Below are 12062 nucleotides of genomic sequence, written 5' to 3'. Positions count from 1 at the left end.
CCAATTAAAAAGTTATTAAAGTAGTTTGCCATATCAGTGGGCTTTGATGAATGAGCCATCTGATTCAATAAATGAAGGAACCGATGTGGCTTTTTCCCCCAGAATTTCATTTAAGATGTCCCAACGCTTTTTATAATAATTTATCTTTGTTTCATAGTACAGTTTTTTAGTTTAGTCACAGGATTTCTTAATTTGCAGTATGTTTGCCAATCAGTTGGGCTGCCAGACTTAATTGCCATACATTTTGCCTCATCCCTCTCAAACATACTATTTTTCAATTCATCATCAATCCAAGGGGATTTAACAGTTTTTACAGTCATTTTCTTAATGGGTGCGTGTTTATTAGTAACTGGTATAAGTCGTTTCATAAATGTGTCCAGTGCAGCGTCTGCTTGCTCCTCATCACAGACCAGCAAATATTCTTTACATCATCAACATATGAATAAAAAGGCTGGCATGTGCCATTTACTGAAGAGAGGCTTCCGTTTGGCCACTCTACCATAAAGGCCTAACTGTCATTCTGGAAAGTTCTCCCATCTCCACAGAGGAACTCTAGAGCTCTGTCAGAGTGACCATCGGGTTCTTGGTCACCCTCCTGACCAAGGCCTTTCTCCCCCGATTGCTCAGTTTGACCGGGTGGCCAGCTCTAGGAAGAGTCTTCGTGGTTCCAAACTTCTTCCATTTAAGAATGATGGAGGCCACTGTGTTCTTGGTGTCCTTCAAAGCTTTGCCCCAGGTGGACTCCAAACAAGTTGTAGAAACATCTCAAGGATGATCAATGGAAACAAGATACACCTGACCTCAATTTCAAGTCTAACAGCAAAGCGTCTGAACACTAATGTAAATAAGGTATTTCTGTATGTTTTATATTTGCAAAACTTCAGAAAACCTGTTTTTGCTTTGTCATTATGGGGTATAGATTGTAGATTTCTAAAATTGATTAAATAAAATCTCAGCATAAAGCTGTAACATAAAAATGTGGACAAAGTCAAGGGGTCTGCATACTTTCCGAAGGCACTGTATTTGTTAACAGAATAGTTTCACAATATTACACAGAAAAAATATATAAACGCAACATGCAACAATTTCAACGATTTTACTGATTTACAGTTAATGTGTTGTGTGACAAAACTGCACATTTTAGAGTGGCCTTTTATTGTCCCCAGCACAAGGTGCACCTGTGTAATAATCATGCTGTTTAATCAGCATTTTGGTATTCCATACCTGTCAGGTGGATGGACTGTTTTGGCAAATGAGAAATGTTTTTACTAACAGGAATGTAAACAAATTTGTGCTCAAAATGAGAGGAATAAGCTTATCAGACTCACCTGGAATCCATCACCTCCCTGATTACCTTCCCTATATGTCTCTCCCTTTGGTTCCTTCCCCAGGCGTTATTGTTTCTGTTTCATGTCTGTGTGCTGTTATTGTTTCTCGTTTTGTATTATGTTTACAGTTTACAATTGGCTCATTAATCCCCCTCCTCTCCCCTGTAACTATTCCCCAGGTCGTTGCTGCAAATGAGAACGTGTTCTCAGTCAACTTACCTGGTAAAATAACGGCTAAATAAAATGTTCCTTGGCCGTGCTGCTGCTCCAGTTTCAACTGTTCAGCCTGCGGCTATGGAACCCTGACCTGTTCACCGGACGTGCTAGCTGTCCCAGACCTGCTATTTTCAACTCTCTAGAGACAGCAGGAGGGAGGGGTAGAGATACTCTGAATGATCGGCTATGAAAAGCCACCTGACATTTACTCCTGTTGCACCCTCGACAACCACTTTGATTATTATTATTTGACCCTGCTGGTCATCTATGAACATTTGAACATCTTGGCCAAGTTCTGTTATAATCTCCACCCGGCACAGGCAGAAGAGGACTGGCCACCCCTCTTAGCCTGGTTCCTCTCTAGGTTTCTTCCTAGGGAGTTTTTCCTAGCCACCGTGCTTCTACACCTGCATTGCTTACTGTTTGGGGTTTTAGGCTGGGTTTCTGTACAGCACTTTGATGAGCTGATGTAAGAAGGGCTTTATAAATACATTTGATTTGATAGAGGGTGCACAGAGGGACTTGTCAAAATGCAGAAATTTGGCACTTTATCAAATCTTGATTCATTAATTTCATTTATTCAATTCTCCATGTGGTCTATATTAAAGGGTACTTCATTTAATATAACAGGCTTTTAAAATGCAATATTGGTGCACAATTCCTACCTAACATATCAATGAGACGCCACTCTGGGAAATACATTCAGACATGTATGCACACACAAGCCCTAGGCAAGCGCACACAAACACACACACGAACAGACGCACTCACACAGTAATACACTCAGACACGCACATGCACGCTTGCACGCGCACCATTCTCACACACACCAACACCGTCTGACCTATAGTGAGACTATATAGCCTCGCTATTGTTATTTTACTGCTGCTCTTTAATTATTTGTTACTTTTATTTATTTTTTCCCCCTTAAAACTGCATTGTTGGTTAAGGGCTTGTAAGTAAGCATTTCATTGTAAGGTCTACCTACACCTGTTGTATTTGATTTGACTATAAGTTTACATGTTACTTCTTTTTTTTTACACTATGATTTGACAGTATGATACACTATGATTAAAGGTCAGTTAATATGCACTTGTGTGATATATGAGTGGTGGATGGATGGAGAGTAGCCGAATGTTTAAACACTTGCTCTTACTTTCACTGGCCCAGATACGAGGCTTCTGATTCCTCTGATGCTTCACTTTCAGAACCCACATTGTTTGACATTTCTCTTCCACTGAGTGAACTGTACAGTACTTCAGCAAATTACCCAAACTATCTTCCATAAAAATGACATCTCAATCTAAATAGCACCTCAATTTCTGCTCCAAATGACCCCTGACATACACGCACGCACACACCTTTGAATGGCAGATCTGTGGTGGCTGCTTGGCACGTTCCACAGAAATAATTGAATTAGAGAGAGATTTTGGGGCCCGGTCAGTTTGTGTGTGTGTGTGTTAATGAGAGAGAATGGAGAGGAGTGGAGGTAGGTTACCACGGCGATAAATAGAGTCACAACCTCAAACACCAACCTCCCCACTGGCCCAAACAAAACAGGGCCTGTTCCTCCTACAGTACCTCTAAGTGAGTGAGCGAGTCACGCACCCCCACACACACATACACACACACACACACACTCGCTCACTCTCAAACACACACACAATCCTACCTCGGTATGACTCAAAGAGAAACACACACAAACATACCAAAAACACACCCACTCAGGACCCCGCCAGGAATTCTCACACACTCCTCGGCACAGCGCAGCCAAAAGTAACACGGGCAGCTGAAGGTAAATAAATCAGCCGGATCGCCCGACTCCCATTAAAGCCTGCTGGTCTGCACTGGAAGACAAATCACTCCATGACACTGAGGGACAAACACACAATAATGCATTATTCCCACAGAATTCCCATTTCTACCATTTATTCCAGCTTTATTATTTTCCCTCCCCTCACCTGGCTCAGTTAATCACATCTGTCACAAACCCACAGGGGGAGGGAGGGGAGGATGGAGGGGTGAGAAAGAGGGAGCAGGAGAGAGAGAGTGAGAGAGAGAGAAGTAATAGGAGAGAAGAGGAAAGAAAATGAGGGAGAAGGAGACAAAAAAAGGGACAGAGAGCAAGACAAAATGGCAAACTGAGACTTTGAGATGCTGCCATCCCTTGTGTTGAGTGACCTTAAAGAACACTAGAAGAAGCTCTTACAGCAACAGCCAAAAGTGCTCCATGAACAATCTACTTGTGGAAGCACTTTCTCCACATGTCTCTGCTCTTGCTCCCCCCAAAGTGTAATATATGTAGATGGCAATTCCATTTCTTTTAGTTATTGATTTACAATAAGTGAATTGGATTTACACCCAATGACAGAATTGCGGTAACGGAATTTCATCATGGGTCCCTGATCTGTACTACGCAGAAATACATAATTACGGATATGAATGTAAATAGGTACACAAAGGCATAAATATGCAATATCCTCCTTTGCAGATTTGGGTATTTTTCTACACACTGGCTATTATTTTAATGAGCTCAGCCACCAAACAAGACCAAATTTGGTTGGTTGGGAACGGACCAAATCTGAACCACTCATAGATGTATATGTTTCACAAGTTTGGACATCAAAGTACAGCACAGTACAGTACATTATAGTGTACTGAACTAAAGTGTGGTCTAACTGTGTACTGTACTGAACTATACTCTACTTTATTTAATGTACTGTACACTACTCGACCCAACTGTGGTTTGTGACTACTATGATTTCCATTGTAGCCAATTCAATTTAAGAAATGTTGTTACCGATTGTTTTTGGAAATTCTGTTACTGATTTGGCAACAGAATTTTGTGATTTAATCACTTAATAATTTATGAACAAAATTGATATCAGTAAAAACACTAACTAAATTGATAGATATACAGTGCCTTGCGAAAGTATTCGGCCCCCTTGAACTTTGCGACCTTTTGCCACATTTCAGGCTTCAAACATAAAGATATAAAACTGTATTTTTTTGTGAAGAATCAACAACAAGTGGGACACAATCATGAAGTGGAACGACATTTATTGGATATTTAAACTTTTTTAACAAATCAAAAACTGAAAAATTGGGCGTGCAAAATTATTCAGCCCCCTTAAATTAATACTTTGTAGCGCCACCTTTTGCTGTGATTACAGCTGTAAGTCGCTTGGGGTATGTCTATCAGTTTTGCACATCGAGAGACTGACATTTTTTCCCATTCCTCCTTGCAAAACAGCTCGAGCTCAGTGAGGTTGGATGGAGAGCATTTGTGAACAGCAGTTTTCAGTTCTTTCCACAGATTCTCGATTGGATTCAGGTCTGGACTTTGACTTGGCCATTCTAACACTTGGATATGTTTATTTTTGAACCATTCCATTGTAGATTTTGCTTTATGTTTTGGATCATTGTCTTGTTGGAAGACAAATCTCCGTCCCAGTCTCAGGTCTTTTGCAGACTCCATCAGGTTTTCTTCCAGAATGGTCCTGTATTTGGCTCCATCCATCTTCCCATCAATTTTAACCATCTTCCCTGTCCCTGCTGAAGAAAAGCAGGCCCAAACCATGATGCTGCCACCACCATGTTTGACAGTGGGATTGGTGTGTTCAGGGTGATGAGCTGTGTTGCTTTTACGCCAAACATAACGTTTTGCATTGTTGCCAAAAAGTTCAATTTTTGTTTCATCTGACCAGAGCACCTTCTTCCACATGTTTGGTGTGTCTCCCAGGTGGCTTGTGGCAAACTTTAAACGACACTTTTTATGGATATCTTTAAGAAATGGCTTTCTTCTTGCCACTTTTCCATAAAGGCCAGATTTGTGCAATATACGACTGATTGTTGTCCTATGGACAGAGTCTCCCACCTCAGCTGTAGATCTCTGCAGTTCATCCAGAGTGATCATGGGCCTCTTGGCTGCATCTCTGATCAGTCTTCTCCTTTTTGAGCTGAAAGTTTAGAGGGACGGCCAGGTCTTGGTAGATTTGCAGTGGTCTGATACTCCTTCCATTTCAATATTATCGCTTGCACAGTGCTCGTTGGGATGTTTAAAGCTTGGGAAATCTTTTTGTATCCAAATCTGGCTTTAATTAATTGATTCTTCACAAAAAAATACAGTTTTATATCTTTATGTTTGAAGCCTGAAATGTGGCAAAAGGTCGCAAAGTTCAAGGGGGCCGAATACTTTTGCAAGGCACTGTACCTTTACTTTCATTATCCTCCCCAAATAGAGAAAAAAATGGACAATATCTTAAAGATATGTGGGTTTCAAGGCACAAGGAAATGTGTATTAAACTTACAGAAGGCAGAAAAAATGATCCTAAATGATATATATGTGTTGATATCAGTTGGCAGGGGTCTTTTACTTCAACATGAAGATGTATTTCTTAGAAAAAATCTACAAGAAAAAGTCTTCAAAGACCTCTTTTTCATCTGTTTTGACAAGAAATCAAAGCATTTGTTTATTCCAAATTTGTTGAATGGAAAATAGTTGAAATAGTTATATATGCCTTAATTTCTCAAAAATATAGCTTAGCTTTCATTTGACATTCTCTTATGAACTTTACATGTTGGTGCTCATGGGTCCTTTTACATGGAAATGACCTAGAACAAATGATAGATTCCCAGATTCCCCAGTAAGTGATTAATCATTACCCCAATGCATCAGCGGTGTAGTTATGTAACCATTACATAATGTTCCCCCAACCCCTGGAAGCCCCTTATAGTAGCCCATTGTTTGACAGGCCCAGAGATAGGACTGACTACACAGATGCCTGGGCTTTCTTCAGTAGGAAAATGCTCTGGACCATGACTTCATTCATCTTTCTAGCTAGGTTACCTTTCATTTCCACACTTTTGTGTGTCTGGAGATTATCGGGATGCAAGGGAAGACTGTCCTTGTATAACTGTTTTCGTGTGGCCATCTGTTTTTGAGTGTGTTGAAGTCAGTGTGTTTGTGCGTGTGAAGGAAAATCAATCTGACCCAGAGGGATTAGTGCCTGTGTGGTGAGTGACTCTGGTTCTGTTCCAGATGTGTATCAGTTCATCCAAACCAATAGAACAGAACACAAGTGTGGTACAGAACAAATCCATACACATATGAATGCAGCACACACACACACACACACACACACACACACTGTGCTGTGTGTGACCTGCTGATATGAAGTCCCCTCAGGACTTGAAGCTGGTGTTGTACACACACAAAAAAATGAGGGTTCATTTGGAAGGGTGATGTATTTTATGTGGAACCATAATGACTCAAAGAACCCTATGAGTTATTCAATGGTTATTTGCAGTTCACAAAACAGTTCTTTGTTCTTTTAGTGATCATTCAAATCTAGGACAGGTGGCTCATTAGAATATTTTATGGCGTGGTTTGCACACAGCTCTTTTTGTGCAACCTTGAGTGAGAGTTTCATTCCAGCTTATCTAATGTGTTGTGTTATGCCATTATTTACTGTATGACTATACTGTGTCTTGTGAAAGTCTTGCGTATGGCCTCGTGACAATTGAGAACAGTTGACTAAATCAGTCAGTGGTTCTCAATTCTCTCATCTGGGACCCCAAGCTGTTCCAGAGTTAGCTCACTTGATTCAACTTGTCAATGAACACAATAACACCTATGGAATTTGAACAATATAATATGGCTGACCAGAATAGAAAACCCTGTATAGAACCATTCTCCATAAAGGTTCCATGAAGAATCAGAAAAAATGGTTCTATTTAGCCCCAAAAAGGGTTGAAACCATAGCTAAACCTTTTTTTGTGCTATATGGAAGAAAAACATTATGGTTCTTTATAGAACCTTATGGAAAGGTTATTTATAGCACCATACAGGTTCCATTTAGAACCTTATCAGCATGGTTCTTTGTTTAACCTTCAAAAAAGTGTTCTATAGCCTATGGCACCAAAAAGGGTTCTGCTACGGTTACAATCCAAAGAACCCCTATCTGGTACTATTTATTTCCGAGATCTATCCGCTGCCTTCGACACCGTGAACCATCAGATCTCCACCATCTCAGGGCTGGGTGTCTCGGGCTCTGCACACTCTTGGATTGTATCCTACCTGGCAGGGTGGTTGTACCAGGTGACGTGGAAAGGATATGTGTCTGCACCACATACTCTCACTACTGGTGTCCCCCTGGGCTTGGTTCAAGGCCCTCTCCTCTTCTCATACATCAAGTGACTCGGTGCTGTCATAGCCACACATGGTCTCTCCTATCATTGCTATGCGGATGACACTCAACACATTTTCTCCTTCCCCCTTCTGAAACTCAGGTGGCAACACGCATCTCTGCGTCCCTGGCAGATCTCTCAGCTTGGATCTCGGCTCAAACTCGACAAACGGAGCTGCTATTCCTCCTGGGGAAGGCCTTCCCACTCCATCACAGTTGACAATTCCAACGTGTCCCCCTCACTGAGTGTAAAGAACCTTGGCTTAACCCTGGACAACACCCTGTTGTTCTCTGCAAATATCAAAGCAGTGACTCGATCCTGCAGGTTCATGCTCTACAACATCCGTAGAGTACGACCCTACCTGACACAGGAAGCGGAGCAGGTCCTAATCCAGGCTCTTGTCATCTCCCGTCTGGACTACTGCAACTCGTTGTCGGCTGGGCTCCCCGCTTGTGCTATTAAACCCCTGCAATTTATCCAGAACGCTGCAGCCCACCTGGTGTTCCGTCTTCCCAAGTTTACCCATGTCACCCTGCTCCTACGCACACTCCACTGGCTTCCAGTCAAAACTCGCATCCACTACAAAACAATGGCACTTGCCTACAAAACAGCAAGAGGAACTTCCCCTCCCTACCTTCAGGCTGTGCTAAAAAAAACTACATACCAACCCAAGTACTCTGTTCTGTTACCTCTGGTCTCTTGCCCTCCCACCAATACGAGAAGGCAGCTCCCGCACATCCCGGTCAAAGGCCTTCTCTGACCTGGTACCTCAATGGTGGAACCAGCTTCCCCCTGAAGGTAGGGCCACAGTGTCCCTGTCCATCTTCTGAAAACATCTGAAACCCTACCAAGTGTATCTTAAATATTCCCACAGCAACCCCCCAGCACTTACTTTGCTGATAGGTACATTATTGAGGATAAATGTACTCACTATGACTGAGATATGTGGTTGTCTCACCTAGCTATCTTAAGATGAATTCACTAAATATGCTGGATAATAGCATCTGCTAAATTACTCAAATGTAAACGTAGAAAAAATTGAATAAATATGCCTCAAATTTGACCATGAGAATCTGAACATTCATCTAACACTGAGCCCAACACACACGGACTATGGGTAGCCTACATACAGGATTTCAAAACGTTTCACCCTGGTCTTTTGATGCCGAATTTCATTGGAAAGAAATGAACGATGGTTGAATACTAATGATAAATCCGAAGCAGATCACGAGTGACTGATTGACGGGTTTCGAGAAGTTGCATGTGAATTACAGCGCTTCATCTGGTTCTTCCTGTCTCCGTTTTGTCACTCGCCAAAGCGTCACTTCAGAACTGCTACGTGACATGCCAGAGTGCGCATCAGACCGTTTACAGAAACACCAAGGTAACACAGTATTTATTCATCTTTACTGGGTTAGGTTACCATAACATGTCCCTCAACTGCTCAACCAAAGAATCATTGCCATTAGCTACAAATTACAATACTTTGTGTGCGCCCACAAATTAGGTGTTTCTTCATTCACCAATTGAAATCAATGTGACATTGTCGCTCAGGCATAATGCAATCGGCTTTATACTAATAAACTACCTCACGAATTTAAAATTAGAAATGAACGACAACAAACACATTTACATTTCCTCTGTCTCTGGGTCATTAATCTAAGTGGACCCATTGGCCTCGAATCTGGCTAATATATATTTGTTTTAATTAAAAGATTATGCATAGCCAGAGGTGAGGAGTGCTAACAGTATGTATGCAACAGTAAACTTGCTGTAACACGTCCTCAAAGAGTGGTGTAGCCTGCTAAAGAGCCGAAACGACTGGAATGGTATACTTGACACGTTGGTAACGTTGCAAAACACTAGGCTACTCAATAACCTCAGCACCACCAGAAGAGTGATTCGAAACCAAATGGAAACTGCGTAAATTCTTACCGAGATACTGTCGGATGTCCAGCAGAATTTCGGGGGGTCCTCCATTCAACTGGTAAAACAGAGACCCAAAACAGAAGAGAAAAAGAGTAGCCATACAGAAACCATAACCTCTCAGGGGAACACGCAACGGAACCGCTGAGAGAAAGCCGATTTTTTTGTTTTTCCGATCTCTAACGTGGTTTGAAGTCTGGTTGTTGTGAAGGGGACTGTTGCTGAAATTCTTCATAATCTCCTCCTCACAAAGCGCCGCCGAGACCGGTAGTCACCCATCCACCTGTGCAACGTGAAACTTCTTGCTTTGATATAATTTCAAACGGACACCTAATTCAGAAACTTCAGGCACCCGGTGCCACCACGGGTTATTTTTTTTTCGCGCACGGTTTTCGCCTCCGGTTCGGTCCCTCTCGTCTGTTCTCGCCGGACTGTTACTGCAAAGGAAAGTTGCGAGTCCATCCTTCGGCTGAAACTTTTCGGGCCAGCAGCGGTGTCAGATTACTGAACGTGGAAAAAATGTTCAGCACATAAGGTTTATTTGCAGTGAGTGTAGGTGTAAAACAGCGTCACTGTGTGTACAGCAACAGATCACATTCGATGTGTTCTCATTCTGTAATGACCCGCTTTCATTTTACAGCAAGGGTGAAGGAGCTGGGGGGACATGTCCCCCCAACGTTAGAATCAGCCCCCACCCCCCAATAAAAAGCAACTTCACCAGAACGCTATTGACTGCTTCATTCTCACTCTGTGTTGTTAGAAGCAGTGGGGGAGTGAGAGAAAAAGCACAGTGTGCAGCATCACCATCATTACTCACTCATTACTCTGGGTAAAGTTGTTTTTGGCAACAGCAAAGTATGTTTAAGTAAAAAGTATATGCATGTGAATATACGTTGACGTGTTAGAACGAATGTGAGCAACTATACGCTTTCTCCTGGCTAGTAGCTAGTTAGGGTTACATTTACAGTTGTATCATTTTTAGCTGTGTCAGGTTTTATTTAACTAGCTAATTCTGGGTAGTTCTGGTTGTGTGGAAAACTTATGGTGAATGTTTTGAGGGCAAGAATACTGGCTAGCTATAGAATGAATTGCACATTACCTGTCCTTGTCTCCATCATAGGGTCAGCAAGTTAGCAATGGATGTGCCACCAGTCAAGAAGAGAAAAAAATAGGACATAAGAGTTTTTTTCACAGGAGTGCAACTGACTTTTCACTTAAGGTCCTTGGCAACTGCCGCACACCGCCCCTGGCAAACTAGCTTGCAAATTTGAGTGCTTTCAGCTTAGATGTTTGAGTGCTTTTCAACTTCATCACAGTGATTATGGGTCATGAAGGTGAGTTATATGTGTTGAGACTTTGTTTGGTGCTATCATGATCATGGCAGCAGAGTGACAGCCAATGAACAGACATAGAGAGAGAGAGAGAGGGAGAGAGGGCACAAACCAAAAGCTAAGATCAACAAGTTCTCACATTCTCACGTCAAAATTAGACATTCATGTTTCTCAAACGTCAAATTTCAAAGTGAGAATTGCCTCTCCAAGCCCATAGACTGATGATCTGTCAGTGTGAATCAATCTGAATGATCATACTGTATATGCTCTTTGCTGAAAGGATAACATCTTAAGTCCAAAGTGTGCATTGCATGTATTAAATACGGTGCAATACGCAGAAATCGCTCCATCATTTCCTGATAGCTAAACTTTCAATAGTTCGCCTAATTTCAGTTTAATTAACAAAACAATAATCATTGTACAATCATTGTACCATCTAAACCGCTGTGAAATATATTTTCAATAACCAGAAATGTTGTATTTTCTGCTGTTTGAAGCTGGTGCACAAAACCGAAAGTAAAAGACACAAAGACTAAACTTAAGAACGGGAAGTATAGAAATAGCACACAGAACAGAATTACCGCTTCTTAGACTTGCTTTCAATGAGAATGACAGATCTATCACTCAAATTTCTATATGAATTTGGTTGGGTCATCCAAAAAGTTACATATTGCAGCCTTAACTTAATGCAGGAGAGAGGTAGCCATGATGATACTCACAGACAAACAGACAGACAGACAGGCCGAGCAGGAGGAGAGAGAGAGGCCACAAACCAACAGGAAAGATAGTGCCTCTTCAAGCTCATGGAGTTCATAGACTGATGTTCTGTCATAGAGTGAATCAATCTGAGTTATCATTTCATTATCTCTGATGGAATGATTGCAGCTTAAGTCTAGAGGGTGTATTGCATGTGGATTCAAATGCAGGAGAGAGGCAACCATGATGATATTTTGTTTTTGGTAATTGTGGAGATGTATTCATTTCAGTTTGACCTTTAAAAAAAAAAGATTTTACTGTGTATGTTGGTGGTTATTATTACAGTAGAGTATTACACGCCCAATTTTTCAGTTTT

At 41.6% G+C, this 12062-nt stretch overlaps 1 protein-coding gene across 1 annotated transcript in view; it reads right to left on the bottom strand.

Moving 5' to 3' along the window:
- Positions 1 to 10247, bottom strand: part of usta (uronyl 2-sulfotransferase a) — a 153046-nt gene extending 142799 nt beyond the window's left edge. Inside the window, exon 1 of the mRNA XM_021612555.2 lies at positions 9669 to 10247. Within this exon, the coding sequence (XP_021468230.1) occupies positions 9669 to 9894 (226 nt within the window). The 5' untranslated portion in view covers positions 9895 to 10247. The remainder of the gene's footprint in view (positions 1 to 9668) is intronic.
- Positions 10248 to 12062: the final 1815 nt, after the last annotated feature.

Source organism: Oncorhynchus mykiss, chromosome 8 (assembly GCF_013265735.2).
Source record: "Oncorhynchus mykiss isolate Arlee chromosome 8, USDA_OmykA_1.1, whole genome shotgun sequence".
In the NCBI taxonomy this organism is placed as follows: domain Eukaryota; kingdom Metazoa; phylum Chordata; class Actinopteri; order Salmoniformes; family Salmonidae; genus Oncorhynchus; species Oncorhynchus mykiss.
Note: the sequence above shows the minus strand (reverse complement) of the source record. Positions and strands in the feature narration are given on the sequence as shown.